The following is a 23,944-nucleotide window of genomic DNA, read 5'->3' as shown; positions in this document are numbered from 1 at the left end:
GCTTCCCATTGCCTGCGTCGACATTGTGGGCCTGTGTTTACTTAATAGAAGGCATGTCGTAGGAAAGATGCTCAATGTTCACTTACTAGAAGATTCTATAAGTTTCGCGTTCAGTGCAGTAGGAGCCCATATATACATGTATGGGACATCCACCTAAACCAACTAACGACTACTTCAATTGCATTTAAATTCGCCATGTCCATTGTTTACTTTGACGTCACTGCCAACAACGAGCCCAAGGGCCGTATCGTTTTCAAGCTCTACGACGACATTGTGCCAAAGACCACAGAGAACTTCAGGGCCTTGTGCACTGGTGAGAAGGGCGAGTCTTCTCTGGGCCACAAGCTCCACTACAAAGGTTCGACCTTTCACCGTGTCATCAAAAACTTCATGTGCCAGGGAGGTGATTTCACCAACGGCGACGGCACCGGCGGCGAGTCGATCTACGGTGAGAAGTTTGAGGATGAGAACTTCCAGTTGAACCACGACAAGCCCTTTTTGCTTTCGATGGCCAACGCTGGGCCTGGCACCAACGGATCTCAATTTTTCATAACCACCGTGCCTACGCCTCACTTGAACGGGAAGCACGTTGTTTTTGGTGAAGTGATCCAGGGCAAATCTGTGGTGAGACAGCTAGAGAGGTGCGAAAAGGGCGCCAATGACAGACCCAAGGAAGACTGGGTGATTGCAGACTGCGGAGAGCTTCCCAAGGATTATGAGCCTGAGCAAAGCACCGTGGCTGACGACGGCACGGGAGATATCTACGAGGCGGTGTTGGCAGACGACGATAAGGTGGATGTTTCGAAGCCTGAGACCGTGTTTGAGGCGGTGAAGTTCTTGAAGGATTTGGGCACAAAGTTGCTCAAGGAAGGTAGATGCGACAAGGCGTACGAAAAGTACATCAAGGGCACTGAGTACCTTGCGGACTTCTTCCCTGACGACATGAGCGAGGAGCACATCCAGGAAAAGAACAGCTTAAACATCTCGCTCTTCTTGAATGCATCTTTGGCAGCAGCTAAGGACAAGAAGGGCAAGAACGCTGTTAGTGCTGCCGAACAAGCATTGCACTTTGAAGGAATCACCGATGCTCTCCTGGCGAAAGCATGGTACAGAAAGGGTCAGGGCTACCTTTTATGTAAAGACGAGGACAGCGCAAAAGCAGCATTTGAGACTGCCAATCATTTGGTGCCAAACGACGCTGCCGTGATAAAGGGATTAGAGGAGGTGAAGTATTTGGCCAAGCAGAAAGGAGAAGCAGAAGAAGCTCATGTCGAAGATGTTCCAATGATGAGTAGATAGGTTCATGCAGCGTGAGGTCACCTCTCCGCATGCATCGGCAGGTGTTGGTCTTGCTAGCCGACATTGCCGTAGCGGTCGGTGGTGCTGATAGGGTATACTTCGCATTTAGACGCCCCAATGGAAGTCCACGCAAAGACCCTGCGTGTTAAAATAGAATATTGCTTGATAATAACCACGTAGAACGGGAGAATAGCCGCTGGCGGACTAAAAGTCCTAAATTGGGTTTCCTTAAGCAGGCCTAACGGAGGTTGCCTATTGTGGTAGGGGTCTGTCAAGTACCATTATCCGGGAGTGTCTCCTAATGCGGAAACAAGTCCGTGAACATTTGCAGCCAAACAGTACCCATAGTCAAGAGCAAGGGGTATTAAAGGACCATTTTCGTTCAAACTTGACCTTACTCGAAAGTATTTTTTCCCAATTCTCTCTACTTATTTGAATATCCTAACTCATCATGGTTTTGGCTATTGTTACAGGTGCTGCAAACGGTATTGGACGCTCTGCCGCTCTTCAGTTGGCCAAGGACGGCTTCGAAGTGGCTATCATTGACCTTCCTACTGCCAAAGCCCAGGCTGAAGCCGTGGCTAAAGAGATTTCCTCGAATGGCGGTAAAACTGGTGTTTTCTACGCTGACGTTAGCAAAAAATCCCAGTTCGAGGCTGCCTTCAAAGACGCCGTCAAGCAGTTGGGACCCTTGGACGTGATGGTGAACAACGCCGGCGTTTCCATCATGGACCCCATTGAATTGATCCTGGAGGAAGATCTCCAGACCATGTTTGACGTGAACGTCAAGAGTTGCATCTGGGGTATGCAGCTTGCTATTGGCGAGTTCAAGAGAACTGGCCACAAGGGTAAGATCATCAACGCTGCTTCGTCGTTGTCCCACCAGGGCATGCCCACAGTTGGTGCTTACGCCATGTCCAAGGCTTGTATTAAGAGCTTGACCCAAACTGCTGCCAAGGAGTACGCTGACTTGGGTATCATGGTGAACTGCTACTGCCCTGGTCCTATCAGAACGGACTTGTTCGAGGGCATTGTCGAGAAGAGTGTCAAGTTAGGTCTTGCGTCTGCCGACGAGGTTGTGGAGCTCCAGAGAAACGGTATGATCATGAAGAAGTTCGGCACCACCGAGGAGATCGCCGATATCATTTCTTTCTTGGCCAGCCCAAGAAGAAAGTGGATCACTGGCCAGGGCTTCACTGCCGACGGAGGATTGAACTTTGTGTAAAACCCACAGGCTACGTATGACAAAATACCATTATGAAGCTTTGATTGTTTAGTGTAGAACTTTTACTTTCTTGATGGTGTCTGATATTGGAGCGTCCTTTGTTTGTGGGTTTCTATTAAACAAAGGCCGAGCCTTACAAAAGCCCCTCGAAGTGCCGTTCGTAGGTCTCTCGTCGCCCTTTAGGCCATCGACGCTCTTTGAAATGGGTGTAACTATCTTTTTCTTCGAATCAATTCCTCATCTTTACTTCGCTCTTTTCAGTGAAGCAATTTCTGCAAGCGTAAAATCTGATAATGGCAGCGAAGGATAGCCTCGACAGAATTTCGCTCATGAAGAGGCAAGCGATCCTTAAGCGAAGAACGTGGAGCACTTACGTCTTTTTTTGCCAACAGTGCATGATAATCAAGACCATGTATCCCTTCTACCACCAGAAGGTCTCATCAGAAAATCATGCTGGAGTAACTGCGACCAAAATGGGCTTAAACCGCCGTCACTATGTAATGCTATGGCGATTTTTCTTGCTTTTCGATAATATGTGAGAAGGAAAACATTTACAGAACTTTTGTCTGTTGTAATTCCCTGTGCCTCGTCGGGTCTCTCTCCATCGTAATAGAGATCCTTAATTTGTTTTTCATCTACTGGACAACTTCTTAGGCCACCGTTGTAGATAGTTTGCCCTTCACTTCTTTCTCAAGCATTCTGCTCTACAACCCCCATTGTCCAAATCTCAATTAATGATGCATTTTAGTTCCAATGTTCCCGATTCTATTCTAAATTCTAATCTATTTATACATCCTCCTTCTCAGTCTCCCACTCCGTAGCGGTCAACTGGCTGGCGGCCTTTCTGTCGGCAGCCAAAGTCTGGGCAAATTTAGATTTTGCTCTGATCGCTTGTCCCTTCCAATAAAAGATGTAGATTGGGATAGCGACCAACACAGCAATGCAACCAAGAATCGTCGACGCCCACTGCAAGTGTCTTTCATGACCGATATTCTTGTACATGGGTGTAGCATACATGATAGCAATACCAGCGAGGAAATCACGAGCAAATCCATTACCACCAGTCGCTGATGCCGAATATGGTCCATAAGCAGCCACCATATAGTCGATGGTGGACATATAAATACTATAGTTAGCAACGGCAATGCAGGTGGTGAAAATCATAGGGGCTATCCATGGATTGTAGTGGGGACCCATACCAGTCCATGCAAATCCAAAAAGCCCGATGGGCTCCAAAGGAGCGAGGAACAAAAGCATCAAAAGTCTTCTCTCCGCAAATCTCGATTCTTCACCTTGGGTATAGATCAAATGCTTTTGCCGAGCCACATCGGGTAAGTGGAGACCGTATGCTATAAGGTAACCAATAATGACTGGAACAAAGGCAAGCCCTGAGGCAGTCTTACCAAATCCCCATTGTGCATAAACGAGGGGGAAAGATTCCATGCAAACGAAAATCAAAGCGTCAGAGAAACCTGAAAGCAAGGAGAGACACAAAACAATGGGCTCTCTGAGGAACATCTCAAAAGGACGTCTCCAGATGGTAAGCACTTCGTTCACACTCATCTTTCTGCCGTGAATCTCACCAGGGCCCCAGATATTGTCGTCTTCACCGGACTCTCTTCTGCGCTTAGCCTCCCTGTCCACCAAAATGGTGTTTCTGGTCTCACAAACAAGGAAAAAGTGGGCAATTTGCACCACACCTCCAAATATCAACTGAATCCAGAAGTTCCAGTGCCAGCTCAAGTTATCAGCCATGATACCACCGAAGATTGGCCCAATAGACGAACCACCAACAGATGAAAGCACGACATACGCCACAGCAAAACCTTGGTCGTTTGGCTCCCACATATCAGCAGTCATACCCAATGTGACAGATCCACCGGCAGAAGAAAGACCACCCAAAGATCTGGCAACGATGATGGAGCCGAAATTTGGCGCCAAACCGCCCAAGATCTGCCAAATATTCACCAAGAATAATGATGATTGCATAATGGGCCAACGACCGTATTCCTCAGACCAAGGAGCCCACAACTCACACCCGAAGGCGTAAAGAATCATAAACATCATTTGAGACACCTTTGCCTTGGGCTCTGAAACGCCGAAGTGTTCAGCAATTTGACTGATCTGACTGGGGTAAACCGAGGTGTTAAAATTCATGGACATCTGCACGGCGAAAATGACAGTCAAAATCGTCCATTTCTTGTACCATGGAAAACTGTAGCCTAGCTTCTTGTAACAGTCCTTTTCTCTAAGCTGACGTCTGCCGTCCTCAAGAAGCAATCCCGGGAGCTTGACCTTCTTTCTCTTTTGAGGAAGCGTAGTAGGAGTGGTGTCCTCGATCATCTCCTGGTTAGGTTTCTCCGTGCCATTTAAGCTTGAAGGGCGTACGGTATCGTCACCGGAAGAGCCTTCCTTGGCTCCTGAGGAAGAGCTGACGTCGTCCGCAAACTCCACTTGCATTTGTCTGTTCGACTCAACACGGGAGGTATGCGTCTGTACCCGAGATATTTCTCTGTCCATAATGCAAGCAAATATAAGGAATGTTTCAACTCAATGCAAAGCTGCAAATGGATAGAATATTGATCACCAGAGTGTGTGGCTAGAGGGATGGGCAAAGTATTTATACTCTGGCTACAAATGCATCTTCAAGGCAAGTTAACCGATGTGCGAAACAAGGCCAATGCTCAACAAGGTAATAATAAAAAAAAATCGTCATAAAGTCTTTCCGTGATATGCCATCTGCGTTGTTTTTGCAGTGGTTGCTGCTGGCGATGCTTGCTGCTAAGATGAGATATTGATCAAACGTCCACAACCACCTTGACCCAGAAAATCCTAATTTTCTAGAGAGTAGAGATTCGGCATCTGAACCTGCTTTTCCTCAGAAACCACCTTTTCCAATTCTCTGTTTTCCCCTTTCCATGTTTTCACGCTTTTGCAGCCGAGGGTCCTGACTACACACAGCATCCGCACCAGCAATGTTACATCATTTTGTGATAGCAACGAAAGAAGAAAGAGCGCATTCTAGACGCCAGCAACAAACAGTACAATGCAAAATAGGTTTTCAAGCTGGTAGAAACGAAAAGGTCTGCCTCTAATGAACCTCGGAAATTCCAATTTCTAAGAAAATTTTCTATTGGTCCAATGTATATCTGCAAAAGCTGGAGTAAACTGGCTATTTTTCCGAGGTCTCGAAGTCCATCAAGGTACAGTGCGCAAAATGCATTTCTGTCAAACGGAAAAACAGTACGGAACATTGTTCCGGAACAAAGGGCAAAATCCCGGCCAAAAAGAAAATGGGGTCACATCAAAAATCAGCCTTTGTAGCGTGTGTCGCTGCATGTAGCTGTAACCGGGGCTCACCCCCTCGTCATCGTTTTCTGAATACCCTCCGTATCGCAAGTCACAGTCGCCAATTTGAACTTATACCTTGTTTTACGGAAAGTGTAAAATTATCACCCCACCTTCGGGTCTGCCCACGCTGGGCGGGTCTACCCACGCTGGGCGGGACAAATTCGGTAGCGTCCTCCTTTTCTTTGTGTAATTTGTGGTGTCTCATGTGCCACAAGTATCTGCAGCCGGATTTCCGTACAGCCACAGGTCAAACATAGAAGACCCAGATGAGACACGCAGACACACACAGTAATAATTCGGCGTTCAGACGTTTACGTCATTCTGGAATGAGCCTGAAAGTAGGTTTTCGAAGAATAAGGAGGCTTCTTCAGGAGAGTATTTTTTGGGAAGTTTCAGGTGCTACGACATCATTGCCACTTGTGGTAACTTACTACATAAATGCCTCCCGCTCCGTATTATTTGGCCATTGCCTACACTTCCCTGGCCTTGGTAAGTATATTTGGAGGGTTTGTCAGAGCTCACAGTTCCCATGCACTTAAAGTCTTTCTGATGTTGCTTACGTACCGACCGTTGTGGCCGACTTGTTATGAGCGACTCTAAAGCTCTTTATAATCCGTAGCGGCCTGAGATATCCCGTATGCCTGCGTCGGGCACCGTATAACACTTCCAATCCCTCCTTGTACAAGGACTTCAGTGGGATTTATGTAATGTTTTGCAGTTTACACAAATAAGTAGGCTACAAGCTTAACTTCTTGACAGTATGGGCTACGTGATTGGGTGTGCAGTGGCTTGTGGGCAAGACTAAGCCTTGTAGAGTGTCTGCTTAGTGGCGTTCCCACGCTGATAGAATACCTTATTGAGACAAGCACTGTAGGAGGTGTCAAAAGAGCATATCTTTGTTTCTGCAAAGTCGCTGGTGATAGTATATTTGCTTTTTCTTTGGTGAAGTGATAATCAGTGGGGATCCAAAGTTGAATGACCTTTGAACTTGATCAGCGCAACAAATGTACTCAATAAGCTGCTCACCTAATAGATACTCCTAACCAAATGCTTTCAAATCCCTAATTCTGTGGATGACTGGTGATTCTGATTTTATGGCTATATATGTGATTTGCTAACTGCACTCGACACCGATATTCGTTTGTATTTACCTTTCGCAACCACCCGTTGCAATAGTTTCACTAGACTATGCCTTCAGAGAGTAAGAATGAATTCAATGAAAGTACTTATGATTTTTTGCAATCACTATATTGAGTATCGTTTTTTGTCAGTCTCAATTCAAGCCTTCCCAGCTATTAGTGACAGGACTAAGTGGCAAAACATGATCGTAGAATGAAATCAGAAAGACACAGCAACGAAATGTATGTGTAGCCGAGCGATGAAACTAGGATACACAAAGACATTTTGCCCAATGGATCCTCTCAGGGGTCGTTATTCGGCTCAAACTATGCTACTAAGTTGTGGATGACTTAGAGCTATCCTCAAACTTACCTCTAGCGAGTCTCTGTACCTCGGATATTTGCTAATGTCATTCTCCACAAACATGAGATGACCATCTCCATTCACGTGAATACCAGCCTCTCATGTCTTGTTAGGTGAGCACTGTTCTCATCTTGTAAACTTTTGAAGCTCTCAGGAAATAGCTTTCCATGCATTGAGGAAGATCAGAACCGCTGAGCACCAAGTAAGCGATAGTGATTCTTTTGAAAAAAAGTCACACCAGCGATTAGGACACCAATTTCTCCATTTAACTATCGCTCTAACAATCAGGTTAAGGAGCCAATTACCCTCTAAAACGCTGGTGGTCTTCATGCAAGCATAGTTCCCTTTGCCTCGATTTTCAAGCCTCTTTGCATTATAAAGTTTTTAACAAAATGCCTTCGAAATCTTGCTATTTCATATCTCACTGAAGAGTTGCCGGCATTGTTCCTCAGCTTACCCTTTTCGACTCTGTTATACCCTTACAAGACTTGCAAACTGGCCAACTTCTCTTGTTTGACGTGCGATATTGGACTCAGGATTGAGAAACCCAGCAATTCTAAAAGATTCTTGCTTATGAGGTGTATATCGAGTTTCGTATTGGCGAGATCTTCTTTCTTAACTTGGAATTTGAGCTTCAAGAAAGGATACGTTCGGAATGAACTCAAGTATAATAAGCAGACAGATCAGATGTGAAGGAGATTTACTTCGAACGAATTCACAGAGGTGAGGGCATGATACAACGAAGACTAAATCTAATGCCCTAAGCCTAGATCACGGCAAATGAAAGATGGCGCAAGGGATGTCATGATGCGTGAGATTTTGCAATGGAAAAGTCTATGATAGGATGGAATTTCTATACGGAAATAGTCGGAATGTGCGTACGCCAAAGTGTCCGAACGCAGACAAGCCGAAGGACAGAAGGGAACAGATAGCTAGAAGGATGGGATAAGCTTTAGGAAGCGGGACATGGCAATGGCAAGTCTATGGCAAATGGGCTCTCAATTGGCTCACTTGCGAAGTTGGATTTGATGAGAACACGGAATGATGCTCAACAAAGGAGGTATAGGATGTTACGAAGAGGGAAGCAGATGATGCATAGCCGAGCGGATTAGAAGACAAAGTGGTTACTAGTGATGAGACAACATTGGCGTTGAAAAAATTTAAAAAATGGGATGAAAAGAAGCGTAGTGAAAACATCACTTTTTTATTTTTTTTTTAAAAAAAAGTGTAACTTGAACGAGGAAGGAACGGAGGAAATCACTATGTAACAATAGAGTTGAAGGAACTATAATTTTGATCGTGATAAAGCAATGGGCAGTGCAAAGAGTAAAGCACTTAGAACTTGTGGAGAATAAGACATTTTAAGCAAAGCGCCTGAAAATATTGCATTACATGACTCAGTAGTGGGGATCAGATGAAACTTGCTTATTTTCTCGAGACGACCTTATGAAACATTGGAAGTAGAGAACAAGAGGGCTAGCAACCGCCAAAAAAAAGAAACAAAAAGAAAAAGCTTGTCCAACACGTTCGAGGTAAAGCAGCTGCCTAGTGTGTTTGCTGATGCCTCCGCCTGAGACGATCCGTCGATCGGAAACAGATAGGGCCACATTCAGTTGCCACTTTTGGAGGGTGGGCAGCGACTCACATACGTGCCACAGGTTGTTGACAGCAAGAAGCAGGTGAATATAAGAGCGGCGTAGATGGGAACAGAATCTCGTTCGGCCACTCAAGTTATCCAAGAGGAAAAAGTTTACTCAGTCAAATAGGTAGAAAGTACACTGTAGAGAAGATGTTGAGACAATAGAGAAAAGTAGCCCGGCTAGGCAGCAGCAAAAACCAAGAAGGGTCCCGGGAAGGATTCCAAATGCGCGGCCCACTTGCAGGCGACTTAGGGCTCCCACAGTCACAGGGACTCCATCGACGCTCAGCTGCCTATACCCTTCATGCACAGGCAGTAGCAAACTCACTTTATTGAAAGAATTGGTTAGGAGATTTGGTTTGGACGTAGGAGGAATCGAAATAGGGGTTAGCAAATAGCGGCATTAATAGGGGTTACAAACGACGTGGCTAAATTTTAGATCATGGTTATGAGGCAATGTGCCCCAGAGTCTAAAGTTCCACAGTCAGAGTTTAAAGGCAATTTTGGCCAGTGCGAGATCCTGGGGCAGGCCTGGGTCTAGCTGGATTATGGCATAGGTCTGATCGCGCTGAGCAGGCTCGCCGGCGAAAAAGCCTTGGGCGACTTTGAGTCACAAACCCACAGCGTCTCGCCCAATCATAGAAGCGGTTATGCCTAAGGGTCTGGCAAACGAGGCAGAGGACAAACGGTGAGACGCTCATAACCTACGTTAGTACTACTGCGGGGGTGAATATAGAGATTCACATTCTGTAAGTGGTTGTCCGCGGAGTTCGGGAGTCACTGCAATGTAGAGGTAAGACAAATGTGGCGTTGTGATTGGCCGAAAGGCTAATATTATTTGCAAAGGTGTTGAAAGTGTAGCTTTTATCGAGGCACCTGGATACATCATGCAGCGATGATTAAAACTCTCGTAAGCGAGGCGCGATGCCCACACGCCAGAGAGTCTTCGGAGAGGGGGCCCCAGGGTTGATCCGGGCGAATCCAGTCAATCAGACGGTGCGCTTGTTGCCAATTGCACAAGACACATCAAATGTGGACACCGGTCACCCTCTTTTCTTTGCTTTTCTTTGCAGCCAGGCAACAACGGCCCCACATTAGCCTCTTGGCATGGAAGCCGAGGCCCATACGCCTGGAAGAAGCTGGAGGAACCCCGGGGAGGGCTCGAGTTGGACACTATTCCGCTTGCGGGCGCCGCCCCTTTTGAAACCTTATTGCACCCGTGGCAGCCCAGATGGGAAACACCCTCAGATCTTTCCTGGGATGTGGCCAAAAATGAAAACAATGGGCCGCATCGATGGGCGACCCATTTTTCATTGCAAGGGCGAAGAAAATCCTCCTCCAATTCGATACATGGTTGTGTTTTTGTGATCGTATTTCTTACTAAAATTGGCCGTCTTCGGCACTTTCAATGCGCCGGCCATTGTGAAGAGAGGCGTGGAAGAGGTCTGGGGCACCTATTGGAGGGCTCGGCAGAGGTTCTGTGCATGAGTAAGTGTTCGAGTGCGTCTGGCGAGGGAGGTGGAAAAAATAATCACCCGGCGATCCTCGGCAACTGCAGTGAGCTTTAAACAGCACAACGAGGCTAAGCGAGAACCTTTGATAATCAAAGAGCTTTCAGAAACGCTTTAGTTGTAGGCTTAGCGAGTTAAATGGCTCATTTGATAGTTTTAAGTGTTTTGAAAGGTCGTAAGCCACCAGAACAAGATTTTTAGTCTTTAAAGAACTCTGCACACTCGACAAGTCTTAGGCACAAAGACAAAAGATCTACAAGCACTCGCTCCTCGCATACACGAGCGACCAAAGCCATTGGCAAACGGAGAAATTGACAGCGCTATCGGTTGACCCAATTTGGCCGGTTTCGGAGAGCCTTTCAAACGTTCGATTTCCTGAATAATTGCCCGTTTTGCAGCTACAAGATACCAGGGTGTGAATGGGCTATTTGCACCCAGACACGGTCCCACCCATTCTCTGGGCTCCTAGCCCCCTATTCTTATCAGTTGCTCCCCCTGGTTTCCTGTCTTAGTTTGCCATCGACTAAATGTAAATGCATTGCGTTGATTGGCGTTTTCTGGTCTCGCTGGTCTTTGCCCTGACAATAAAATGTACTCTGCTTAGTCAATGGTCATTGGCTGGTCACCTAATCACCAAAGTGGCCACGGAACAGCATTGCCGGTGCAATCGCCGTAAACGCCAGTCATTCTTCCTTGTTTCCGTATTCTGGCCGAGTCGCAGATTAGGCGAGCACGGCAAGCGAGGAAAGTAAGCACTCGTGCGTACACTGCCGGAAAATTACAGATAACTCACCACGAGACGGGAGCTGCCAGAGGGTAAATTGTGAAAGAAGAGCACCACACGAGGACACTTTATTCATCACGTAGTGCTCTAATTTATTTAATTTCCACATTTCTTCTGCCTCGTTCTTTGTCCATTGTAGCAAGCAGGGATCGGTATCTGTGGGTGGTGAGGCTGCTGCGGTGTTCGCTGCAGAGGGTCCTGTGGGTGCTGCTATTTGCGGATTCGACATGGAAATTTGCAATTGTGCACAGCAATGTCTGGGAAGTTATCCACGGTGGAAGCCTATTCCGGGATTGTCTATTCTTATCCTTTCCATGGTTGCTGCAAACGCATCTGCTGCTTTGCCGCCAACGCTTCGTTGGTGCGGGCATAGCGGCTGCAAAAACCTCACTTTTTGAGAAAATTCGGAAAATCCTCTTGTCGGAGTGCCACTCCCTAGCTATCTATAAATTAGGGAAAAATTCCCACAATTTCCACTTTCCTTCACCTTGTTTCCCATCATCTTTCATGAAACTTGCTTCGCTTGCTGCCGTGTCGCTCGCTGTTGCCGGCGCCGTCGCTAAGTTGCAGCTGGGTGTGTTTAATGGTATCAAGTCCATCACACCCAGCGATAACAGAAGACCTGAACAACCCTCGTGGCACGCCACTGTGCTGTGGGAAATTAAGCCTGCCATGGGTGTCCAAGAAGGCGACACTTTCACTTTGCACATGCCCTACGTGTATAAGTTCACCAGTTCAAGCAACACTTTGCAATTGACCGCGGGAGGTCAAGTCGTTGCCAACTGTAATTTGTACTCAGGCGAAAACATCGTGGGCTACTCTGAGGTGCAGTGTACTGCCACTGCTGCTGCCGCAAATGCTGGGACTTTCACCGGTGACGTTACATTCCCCTTCACCTTCAACGCCGGATCCACCTCTGATGAAGTTAACTTGGAAGCCGCTGGTGTCTGGAAAAGTGGTCAGAACACTGTCACATGGTCAGATGGCGATAAATCGTTCTCAACCACTGTAGACTTCAACCCCGGTGCTTCAAGCATAATTCAGGGCTCTCCTGAAAACGGAGTCTATGGATTAAGGAAGATGGTCTCTCTCAACATCAACCAGCACTACCTCATGGGTCCACTGTGCCCATATGATGGTCAGTACGGTAGACTCGAAATCTCCAACCCTTCTCCAGGTGTGGGATTTGACTGTTCATCTCTTGCTGGTGCTATCACGGACCAAGTCAACGATTGGTATTTTCCCAAGACTGCTGAGAAGATTGGCGTCAACATCGATTCATGTTCGTCGTATCAAGCCACTGTATCGTTCAGTAACTTACCTGCTGGATTTAGACCTTACATCAACATCAATGCTGCCATCCCAAACGTTGCTTCCTTCAGATCGCTGAACACATACTCCTACAATTTCGTGTGTGGTGGAAGAAGGCAGCTGGGCCAGCTGCTGATAGCATGGGTCATGTACAACAATGGAAACACTGGATCTGGCGGTGATTTCAAGCCTGTGGTTGTGACCACCGTCACCGATCCAGACATCACCACCACCGCTGTGGTCACAAGCACTGGTACTTCTACAAACACAATCGTGGTCTCAGTCCCCATCTCTGTGTCTACAGTGACCCACACGGGCACTGACTCCGTGGCAACTACCCATACTACAACCAAAAGCGGCACCAGAATCATCTCCATCGATGTACCTACTCCAACCACTACCATCACTTCCACTTGGACGGGATCCACCACAGAAACCATCACTGTGCCCGCTTCCTCCTCTGGTGGAACCAATACCGTTGTCGTCGAGGTTCCTACTCCTACGACCACCGTCACCAGAACCTGGACTGGCACCGTCACTTCTACGGAAATAATCCCAGCCCCCTCTGGTGGTACCGCTACCGTGATTGTTGATGTTCCTACACCTGTTACTACTGTCACCAGAACATGGACTGGATCTGTGACAAGCACAGAGACTATTCCAGCAAAGCCGGGAGGAACAGAGACCGTCGTCATCGATGTTCCTACCCCCTCCACCACTATCTACTCGACCTGGACAGGTACTGAAACCACCACACGTACCATTCCTGCGTCTTCTCCTGGAGGCACCGATACCGTCTTCATTGAAGTTCCAACCCCCGTAACCGTTATCACCAAAACCTGGACAGGTTCTTACACAACCGTTGTCACTGAACCGTTCGTCTCTGGCACTCAGACGATTGTTGTGGAAGTTCCTACTCCAACCACTACAATCACGAGAACTTGGACGGGAACAACCTCTCAAACTGAAACTTTGCCTGCTCCTTCCGGCGGAACCCAAACGGTTGTCGTGGATGTGCCTACCCCATACACCACTATCACCAAAACCTGGACTGGCAGCGTCTCCACCACAGAGACTCAGCCTGCTCCTTCTGGAGGTACAGGCACTGTAATTGTAGAGGTGCCAACTCCTGTTACCACCATCACCAGAACCTGGACTGGAACAACAACTCAGACAGAAACCATTCCAGCTCCTTCGGGTGGTACAGAAACAATTATAGTTGATGTTCCTACTCCAGTGACTACTGTCACATCCACGTACACTGGCAGCATCACCACCACAAGAACAATCCCAGCTCCCTCAGGGGGTACTGAGACTGTGGTTGTAGAGGTTCCTACTCCAACCACCACAATCTACTCCACTTGGACGGGTACTGTTACTTCCACTAGGACTGACCATGCAACAACCTCTGGTGGAACTGACACTCTAGTCATCGAGGTTCCCACTCCAGTTACTACTATCACAAAAACCTGGACTGGAAGCATCACCACGACAGAAACTATACCTGCTCCTTCTGGAGGTACCGAGACAGTTATCGTGGAAGTTCCAACCCCAGTCACTACAATTACAAGAACGTGGACTGGCTCTGTTACTACTACTGAAACGTTGACTGCGCCATCTGGAGGCACCGAAACGGTGATTATTGACGTTCCCACTCCAGTTACTACTATCACCAGAACTTGGACGGGAACTACAACTCAGACTGAGACTCTACCAGCTCCATCCGGCGGTACTGAAACAATCATAATTGATGTTCCTACTCCAGTGACCACTATTACGAGAACCTGGACTGGTTCGGTTACAAGTACTGAAACCTTAACTGCACCTTCAGGGGGAACCGAGACTGTCATTATTGATGTTCCAACTCCAGTTACCACTATCACTAAAACCTGGACGGGCTCTGTCACGACTACTGAAACCATTCCAGCTCCTTCCGGCGGAACTGAAACAGTCATCATTGATGTCCCCACCCCAGTTACCACTTTTACCAGAACATGGACGGGAACATCCACTCAGACAGAAACCATTCCAGCTCCTTCTGGAGGTACCGAAACTGTGATTATTGATGTTCCTACTCCAGTGACCACAATCACCAGAACATGGACAGGCTCTACCACTACGACAGAGACTATTCCTGCTGAAACTGGCGGAACTGAAACAGTGATTATCGACGTACCCACGCCAGTAACTACCGTTACGAAAACCTGGACTGGCAGCATCACCACTACTGAGACGATTCCAGCTCAGTCTGGCGGCACTGAAACTGTTGTTGTGGAAGTTCCTACTCCAACAACGACCATATGGTCCACCTGGACTGGAACAGAAACCGCCACTCGAACTGTTCCTGCTTCAACCTCTGGAGGTACCGATACTGTTATTGTTGAAGTGCCAACTCCTGTCACTGTGATTACTAAAACCTGGACGGGCTCTTACACCACAGTTGTGACTGAACCATTCGAGTCTGGAACTCAGACAATTGTTGTTGAGGTGCCCACTCCAACTACCACTGTGACTTCTACCTGGACTGGAACTACCACTGCCGTCACAACTATCCCTGCTACTTCTTCTGGTGGTACTGACACTGTTGTTGTTCAGGTCCCAACCCCAATGACCACAATTACCAAAACTTGGACGGGCACCGTTACCACCACCGAGACTCTTCCAACGGTATCTGGCGAAACTGTCACTGTTGTTGTAGATGTTCCTTCTCAGTACACAACCTTGACTTCCACATGGACCGGCACTAGTACGAGAACCATCACTGAACCACCATCTGGCTCTGATACTGTTGGTACAGTTGTCGTTGAGGTTCCTCCAACTTCAACAGCATACACCACTTTGACTTCAACTTGGACAGGTAGCACGACCAGGATCTTCACTGAGCCACCTGCTGGTTCTGACACTGTGGGAACAATTGTTGTTGAAGTTCCTCAAACATCTACCGAGTACAGTACAGTTACTTCCACATGGACTGGTTCTGTGACTACTACTGTCACCCACCCTCCAACAGGCTCTGATACCGTGGGAACGGTTGTTGTTGAAGTTCCTCAAACCTCCACAGAATATACTACCTTGACTTCCACCTGGACAGGCTCTGTCACTACTACAGTTACGTACCCACCTTCTGGATCGGACACAGTCGGCACAGTGGTAGTTGAAATTCCAAAGACGTCGACTGATTTCACCACTTTGACATCTACTTGGACTGGAACTACTACCAGAACGCTTACCAACCCACCTGCTGGCTCTGACTCTGTTGGAACTGTTGTTGTGGAAGTCCCATCGACGTCAACTGACTACACCACCTTGACATCGACTTGGACTGGTTCCTCCACCACAACTTTGACTATCTCGCCATCTGGCTCTGATACTGTTGGTACAGTTGTCGTTGAAGTTCCATCTACTTTCACAGACTTCACAACTTTGACTTCTACTTGGACTGGTTCGGTGACAACAACTTTGACTATTCCACCCTCTGGCTCTGGTACTGTCGGTACTATCGTTGTCGAAGTGCCATCCACTTCTACCGATTACACCACTTTGACTTCCACTTGGACTGGCTCCATCACCAGAACGTTGACTAAGCCGCCTGCTGGTTCTGATACTGTGGGAACTGTTGTAGTCGAGGTGCCATCTACTACTGGTCCTAGAACTCCTTGGAACTGGAATTCGACTTGGGTTCCACCAAGGACTCTGAGCTCCAGCTCCACCGCAATTGATGCTTCGACTACTCCAAACGTTGCAATCAGCTCAAGTGAAACGACTGTTCCAGGTGCTAATAGACCACCAACTTCGAATATTATTTCGTTTAGTGGTCCAAACGGTCCAACTACTTCTCCAGACACCCTCAATCCAACAACTTCACCTGATGTTTCTGGTCCAACAACTACACCATCCTCTACCTCCAGTCCTCCAAACGGCCCGGGCGCTCACACAAATCCTGTTTCAAACAGCCCCGGCGTTGACACTTTCCCTACTCCAAACGGTCCAGATGCTCACACAACTCCTGTTTCAAATGTCCCAGGTGCTCACACATCCCCTGTTCCAAACGGCCCAGGTGGTGACACTTTCACGATTCCAAACGGCCCAAGCATAGAGTCGATTTCTTCTTCTACAACTTCCATTGCCACAGCCTCAGAGTCGCCGTCTTCAACTCAAGGCGTTCCAGGAGGTCCATTGGCTATCCCTGGATCCCCCGTTGGACCGTCTGGCGGCAACAGCGGTCCCTCTGTCACACCTCAACCATCAGCACCAACTGGCGCTCCTGGCTCTAAAGACTCTTCGACCAGTGTGGGTGGCACAAGCTCTGAGGTTTGCTACAAGGGAAACTGTATTACCGTGTCTAGCAGTCCTCTGGTTCCAACACAGTCACAGTCAGCATCTAATAGCCCTGTGATTCAAACATACCCTGAGTCCAACACTCCTGTTGTCTCTCTGTACGCTGGCCTGGCACCTGCTGTCAAGATCTCTGGTGTTGTTGCTGTTGCGATACCACTTTTCCACCTCATGTTCTGAACGTGAGCTTTTATGATACCTACTTTTTGTACTTTAGATTTCCCTGATATATTTCTTTCGCTACTTTGATGGATTTCGTGATCCGCATGTTCTTTCGTTCTATGTCTCACACCAAGGTGAGTTTGGTTTGTATTATTTCGGTATATTCATGGACTGTGTTTTTGTTTCCCAACAACTTCAGTAATAAAACATTTTTTCGATGTATCCGTAGATAATTTGCATGTCGTGGTTGAATTCAACAACTTATCTGGAAGGAGCCCGGATTCTTAGATTTAACAGATAAATATATATATACATGTGGATATGAACGAATGCCATGAATAATTTATATTCTAGAACATTTAAATTAACTTCTTTGAAATTTCTCTTTATATATATATATATATATATATATTTATAAATATTTCACAAATATCATGAAGTTACGTTGAATGGACTGGCAAATACGAGGGCCAAGAAATAGCACTTGGGGAATTTGCAGATTTCTTCTCTGCAAATGCATGCATTATACAAAAATACCCGCTCACCAAAAATAAGACTATCCTGAAAACGCTTGATTTTTCTTTATAGTAAAAAGTTAGAACTAAGAAAATCCAAACTTCCTTTTTAATTACTTCATTAACAGACTGTTGTGTTCTCTCGAGGACGTCATTCCAACGTTTCTCAGCCAGCACTCAATTAGTTCTCACAGCAAGCATAGGCAAACATTGATTTGAGACCATCTGCTTTTACTATACAATACAAAATCTATTGTCATTAGGTTCTGTACCAGATTCGGCTCTATTGTGCGGAGTTTCGAGACTCAGCTCGAGTTTCCACCATTACGTGATTGCCATCACGTAGTTTCGCCTTCCCATCACCTTCCACAGGCGTTGCAAACCCGGTTTAATCGCTGGGCATAGAATAGCGATTCACTTTGAATAGAATGAGCGCCATGCTTACGATATGTTCTTGTGATGACTATGCTCACTGAGGAAATCATTAGCTCGCAGCCGACCACGCGAGTGTCAAAGCGTGAGCTCCTATGATATTAAATTGTTGTCTTGACCGGCGTTGAGATCAGTCTTGAATTGTTCTGAATATCACAAATAGCTCTAATTCTACATTCCTTAGCAATTGGCGAATTGCTATCATCGATAGAGGATGATAAGACAGTAGTGTAATAAAGGTGGAAAACTTCTTGTCGGAAACTAGGATTCTGGGTGTCTCGTTGCTTAACTGCTGCTTTTATTAGGCAAGTTACTAATCTATACAGGGAAAAAAAGGTCCGAAAATCACTTGTATAGTTAGTATAAGAACCTAAACTGCCAAAAAGCCAGTCGTGATGTGTGCTAGAAAATGTGTAACGAAGTCATGGGTGGATGTAGTTAAACAAGGGAAGGTTCCAGCCATATCAATTCCAGAATTTTCCTTTTTCTTACCGATAATTTTGAACGATTCGAGAACTGTCATCGTTCCGATTTCCAATTTTGATAAGCAAAGCAATAATCTCATCTTGAATGCGAGAATATAAGTGCGCTACGTACCCGTCCAGAAGTCCTGCTGAGGTCTCAGCTTAATTACTCAGTGTACCATGCGGATAACAATTTCACCAATATTACAATTTTAAATTTATTTCTTTCTTATTTTTTGACGAATACGTCGAGTGAGGGTCGCTGAGGTCAAGGTGTCTAACACATGTCTTCTAGCAAGAGAATGCTCAATGCTTCAAATTGTGTTTTCTTCACATCTTTTTGAACGAGCTTTCGGCTGCCTGTCCAAAGCGTATTCCAATTCGTATTCCAATTCGTATCAAGTGATATATTGGGTTGCCGGAAGTATACTGAGAGCTCGTATCTGCACGGCAGGTTATCAAATCCACACAAAAAAAAGAATACAATTCGATTCTGTATTCATTATTTTGCTGATCTATTTATCAACTGTAGATCACTAGTCTGTCTCTTATTCTCCACTGCGAGCCATTATTCCCTCTTTCAGATCGATAAGGTCCAAGGCCTGAGCTAAACTAGTAAATTCTACTTCAATTAGATCAATCTCGCTAAAGATTGCACGACAGTTTCTCGGACTTCTGCTAACTCCTATATCCGTGTCTCCCGCTCAGCTTGGAGATAAGATGGAGGAGGCCCAATTGGTGGAACCTGCTCTGTGGGGATCTTGACAGGTCTGACTCCTGCATGAATTTTTTCCTTGTAGGGTAAATGATCTTTCGGTGCATTGTAAACGCAAAAAAAAGATATTGCCGAGCGGCTTCTTGTAGCAGGTATTGGTCGAAATGTAACTGTTTTGTGCGTAGTAGGAAATTTATGCCCTCAATTGTATCGATGTTCCCCGATCTTTGTACCCTTCGCTTCTGCACCTCGCGATATGAAACTGCATTTAGCTGGGTGCAAAAAGTTCCTAATGAGGAACCACAGAATTCTCCGCCAGGTATTCCAACAGGTGAAAACTCTAACTAGGTGCCGAGTTCCACATAAGGTAACGCGAACCTAAGGTGGTTTTGATATATATATATATAAAGACCATTGTCTTTAAGAGAAAAGTTGGCATATCATGCTTCTCTCCTTCCTTTTCTGCCTAGCAGTTGCTCTAGCACAATTCGTCAGACCTAAACTTCCCTCACAGGATAGCTTCTACGACGCTCCTTCGAATTTGACCTCCTACAGCGAGGGGGATATCATCAGCTACAGGAAGGCTCCTAGTCAAATTCGCTCCATCTACGCGCCCTTGAACATCAAGGAAGCATGGCAGCTTCTAGTGCGCTCACAGAATGCTCGAGGAGAGCCAACAGCCATAGTTTCCACTATCTTGGTGCCTTACGATCCGAACCCAGATCTTCTTGTCTCTTATCAGTTCGCACAGGATTCTGCAACTATGGACTGCCTGCCTTCGTATGGAATGTTGTTTGGTGCTGGCATGGGCACCTTTGTTGCCCAGGCGGAAATGTTGCTATGCCAGACGGCTCTTGCCAAAGGTTGGTACGTGGTTGTGCCGGATTACGAGGGCCCTGATGGTGCTTTCACTTCTGGATGGCAAGCAGCCTACGCCACGCTCGACTCTCTCAAAGCTGCATTGAACTCAGAGAAGTTTTCGGGACTTTCTCCAGATGCAAAAGCTGCTATTTGGGGCTACTCAGGTGGCTCATTTGCCTCATCATGGGCAGCCTCACTTCAGCCTTCTTATAAACCTGATCTCAAAAAGAATCTAGTTGGCGCCGCTTTAGGCGGTTGGGTGACAAATTGGACCGACGTTATTTGGGCTTCTGAGGGCACAATCAGTGCTGGACTTACTCCCAACATATTGAATGGTTACCGTACATCGAATCCAGATCTCCAAGAAGTCTTTGACGATGAGTTCGATGAGGATAAGAGAAAAAGACTCTATGATAGCGCCGACAATTGTTTGATGACATCGATTCTTCAATATGCCTTTCGCAGGTTTTTTAGTGGCAGAAATCCTTGGACATCAAAGGGTTGGGCTTTTTTTCTGATTCCAGAGATCAAAGACCAAGTATTGAACAATACTCTCGGACGTAATGACAAAATTCCTTTACCAGAAATACCGTTATTTGCATTTCATGGCATTCCCGACGAGATTGTTCCTTTTTCAGGCAGCGAGGAGACATATGAGAACTTCTGTGACAGGGGTATCGAGAGCTTTGAGTTTGCAGTATCTAATACTACGGGTCATATCTTGGAAGCGGCAGAGGGCAGCCCTGCTGCTTTAGCATGGATACAGAAGAGATTTGATGGAGAAGAACCTGTGAAGGGCTGTAAACGCACTGTACGCTCAACCAACGTTCTCTACCCGGGAGCTGATGTACAGCTTGCACAACTAATAAAAACCATCCCAAGTTCTTTCAGTGGGAAAGAGATTGGCGAAAGCACGCGGAACATCACCGAATCTACAACGTGGACAGGCTTACTACAAAATGTCCTTGGAGGATTGTTAACTTTTGTTGGACCCATCCCGTTGAAGAGAGAAGTGAGGCCAGTATACTCCAATGAAGAATTTGACCTTGCCATCCGCAGGTTGATGGAGGGGGCCAGCTCATATTGATGTCTAACAAGCACTTATGAACCTCAGATTCAATTATGATAGCATGGTATGCTCAGGTGTCCAAATAGGGCACCAAATAGGATGCGAACTCTGATGGCATTGTTTATATAGTCAACTATTCTTGTAGCCTACACTTTAAAAAAGTACAACCTTAACTCATGGTATAAAAGTATTGAACGGCGCAGATCGAAATAAATTGTTGAATAACGAAAAAGACTAAAGAAACCCAAAAAGCACAGAACTAAATAAAACGATTTTAAAGTTAAATCATCATCAACAAAGCAAGAGGAACAAGCCACTCGGCACCGAATCTTGAAGCTGCACCAGCAGCACCCTCGTAAGTGGAAACCTCGGCAACTGAGCTTGGACTTGGACCAGCAGAAACAGTTTGGGTGACGTTGGCCTCAGTGGTGACTGTCTCCTCGTGGCTAGGGCCAGCGACAGTTGGCTTGGGCTTTTCCTCCTCGCCGGCTGGAGCAGAAGGCTTGCCAGAAGGAGCAGGAGCAGGAGCAGGAGCAGGAGCAGGAGCAGGAGCAGGAGCAGGAGCGGGAGCCGAAGGCTTAGGCTTTTCTTCTTCCTTTGGAGTGCTAGTCTCCTCGCAGATAGAAGTGTAGTGAGTCTTGACGCCCTTGATGGTGGTGGTCTTGATCACAGCCGTCTGGGTGGTCTTGCCCTCTTCACAGTCCGTGGTTATCAAGATGGTCTTTTCTGGGTGGGTGGTGATGGTCTCGTATTCGCCTCCGTTGTTTGTGTTCTTGCAATCAATCTCACACACCACCACTGTCTTTGTGTGGACATGGCCATCCTTGTCAGTAGACTCGGTGGTGGTGGTCTTGTCTTCAGAGTCGCTGCGGGGGAATTTACTGGTAGTAGTAGTCAAGTGGCCAGAAGGGTCAGTGGTGACAATCTCCACACCAGAGTCAGTCTCAGTGTTGCCTTGGTCGTTGGTGGAAATCCAGGTAGTGGTTCTGGTGGTGAAGTTTGGCTCGCTTGAAGAGCCAGGATCTGAGGTGGTTTGACTGGGCGCTGGGGTGCTTTCGCCAGGGGCTGAGGAGTCACTAGAAGTAGAAGACGACTGTTCTGGGGTCGACGATGGACCAGGCGTAGGAGAAGACTGGCCTGGAGTCGATGAGCTCAGACTAGCACTTGGAGAGGTCTCAGCTTCACTTGAGGAGCTAGGCTCACTAGAAGTGGGCGACAGAGAGGACAGTTCACCTGGGCTGGACGAAGACAGACTAGAAGCCGAAGAAGAAGACGAGGATGAGCTCGAGGTCTCTTCTGTTGGAGGGACTGGGAAGTCCTTACACTGGCACACATCAGGCGCTTGACCAGACCACTGGCCGTCGTAGGAAATAGAAGTGCCAGCCTTTCCTGGACCGTTGGTCTTAAACTTTGAGGTGTCGTAGCCCTCACCGATGTTGAAGTCGATCTTGAAAGCACCCAAAAAGAAAGAAAGTGTCAATTTGCCGTCCTTGTAGGAGTAGTCAGTGAAACCGAGGTTTACGTTGATCTTGTTCCCACCGCCAAAGCCAATCACGTTGAAGGACTTGGTTCCCAAGAGGGAAGGCTCCAAGCCAAGCACAGACAACGAAGAAGAAGGGCTCGAAAGGTAGAGGGTCTGCTCCTTGTCCACACTCCAAGGAGAGAGCTGGAGCTGAAGGTGGCCATCTTCCTTGATGTTGACACATCCCTTACCGTCAATGGTGGTAGTTTGCACCCAGTTGTAGCGCTCAACGCAGATGGTACCGTCGTTCGTGATGGAACCAAGCGCCTGCGAAATGGTAATTGGAGAAGCCCTGCCCTCTCTTTGGCGGACGTAGATTTTGCCGGTGTTCTTCCAGTCCAAGGCTGAGCCGAGGATAATGGGAGGAACAGCAGAAAACACGCTGGTGCCAATCCACATGTTACCAGAGTTGGAGAAGGTGCCAATCGAGTCCATGTTGTAGTTAGAAATCACATTAGCCTTCAAGGAATTGAAAGCAAGGTCGCCCGAGTTGATTATGGTACCGGAGACAGCAGTCACAGACGCGGCCAACCCGTTTTCGGAGGTGACGTAGAAGCCGCCCTTGTTGTTGAGGTTGCCGCCAAGGGCAGTCAAGGCATTGTCGACGATGGAGTAGTAGACGCCTTCGTTGATGTTGAGCTCGCCAATATCCAAAGAGACAGGCGACTTCACCACGGTATTTTCCGAGATGGTAACGGCCCACGCAGTTGTGAGGTAGTATGCTACAGAGAGCAAAACAGGGATGTTGAGAATGCTCATGATGGAATGGATGGAGAGAATGAAATAAAAAAATCCCAAATATTGAGAGAATTACACCTCTATTTATGTTGATGGTCTGGTCCCAGCCAGCCAACAAACGAGAGTCTCCAATGTTTGTTTCCCCAGCTTGTTTCCGTACCACATGGGTAACGAATTGTTCGAATTGGCCTTTAGGTGGTGTCTGGGTTTCTTAGGTGGTGTCTGGGTTTTCTTAGGTGGTGTCTGGGTTTTTTCTTAGGTGGTGTCTGGGTTTTTTAGGTGTTTCTTAGGTGGTGTCTGGGTTTCTTAGGTGGTGTCTGGGTTTTCTTAGGTGGTGTCTGGGTTTCTTAGGTGGTGTCTGGGTTTCTTAGGTGGTGTCTGGGTTTCTTAGGTGGTGTCTGGGTTTTCTTAGGTGGTGTCTGGGTTTTCTTAGGTGGTGTCTGGGTTTCTTAGGTGGTGTCTGGGTTTCTTAGGTGGTGTCTGGGTTTTAGGTGGTGTCTGGGTCTTAGCAATACGTAACTGAACGAAG

General features: G+C 46.9%; 6 protein-coding genes across 6 annotated transcripts; 4 read left to right on the top strand and 2 right to left on the bottom strand. All coding sequences in view use genetic code 12, as the record gives it.

Annotated features, from left to right (window-relative positions):
- Window positions 1-195: 195 nt before the first annotated feature.
- CPR6 (peptidylprolyl isomerase CPR6) lies at window positions 196-1,299 on the top strand (the record flags this gene model as incomplete). Its single annotated transcript, XM_029036148.2, has 1 exon — window positions 196-1,299. The coding sequence occupies one exon, from the start codon at window positions 196-198 to the stop codon at window positions 1,297-1,299; it is 1,104 nt and encodes a 367-aa protein (XP_028889039.2).
- Window positions 1,300-1,750: 451 nt separating this feature from the next.
- Window positions 1,751-2,524, top strand: CJI96_0005140 (uncharacterized protein; the record flags this gene model as incomplete). The annotated part of the gene is made up of 1 exon (XM_029036147.2): window positions 1,751-2,524. One exon carries the CDS (start codon window positions 1,751-1,753, stop codon window positions 2,522-2,524), a length of 774 nt encoding a protein of 257 aa, XP_028889038.1.
- A 786-nt stretch (window positions 2,525-3,310) lies between these two features.
- On the bottom strand, window positions 3,311-5,044 carry CJI96_0005139 (uncharacterized protein; the record flags this gene model as incomplete). Its single annotated transcript, XM_029036146.2, has 1 exon — window positions 3,311-5,044. The coding sequence occupies one exon, from the start codon at window positions 5,042-5,044 to the stop codon at window positions 3,311-3,313; it is 1,734 nt and encodes a 577-aa protein (XP_028889037.2).
- A 6,754-nt stretch (window positions 5,045-11,798) lies between these two features.
- CJI96_0005138 (uncharacterized protein) lies at window positions 11,799-17,117 on the top strand (the record flags this gene model as incomplete). Its single annotated transcript, XM_029036145.2, has 1 exon — window positions 11,799-17,117. One exon carries the CDS (start codon window positions 11,799-11,801, stop codon window positions 17,115-17,117), a length of 5,319 nt encoding a protein of 1,772 aa, XP_028889036.2.
- A 2,550-nt stretch (window positions 17,118-19,667) lies between these two features.
- On the top strand, window positions 19,668-21,173 carry CJI96_0005137 (uncharacterized protein; the record flags this gene model as incomplete). The annotated part of the gene is made up of 1 exon (XM_029036144.2): window positions 19,668-21,173. One exon carries the CDS (start codon window positions 19,668-19,670, stop codon window positions 21,171-21,173), a length of 1,506 nt encoding a protein of 501 aa, XP_028889035.2.
- A 262-nt stretch (window positions 21,174-21,435) lies between these two features.
- On the bottom strand, window positions 21,436-23,436 carry CJI96_0005136 (uncharacterized protein; the record flags this gene model as incomplete). Its single annotated transcript, XM_029036143.2, has 1 exon — window positions 21,436-23,436. One exon carries the CDS (start codon window positions 23,434-23,436, stop codon window positions 21,436-21,438), a length of 2,001 nt encoding a protein of 666 aa, XP_028889034.2.
- Between the last annotated feature and the right edge of the window lie 508 nt (window positions 23,437-23,944).

The sequence above is a fragment of the Candidozyma auris genome, chromosome 7 (assembly GCF_003013715.1).
Source record: "Candidozyma auris chromosome 7, complete sequence".
In the NCBI taxonomy this organism is placed as follows: Eukaryota; Fungi; Ascomycota; class Pichiomycetes; order Serinales; family Metschnikowiaceae; genus Candidozyma; species Candidozyma auris.
Note: the sequence above shows the minus strand (reverse complement) of the source record. Positions and strands in the feature narration are given on the sequence as shown.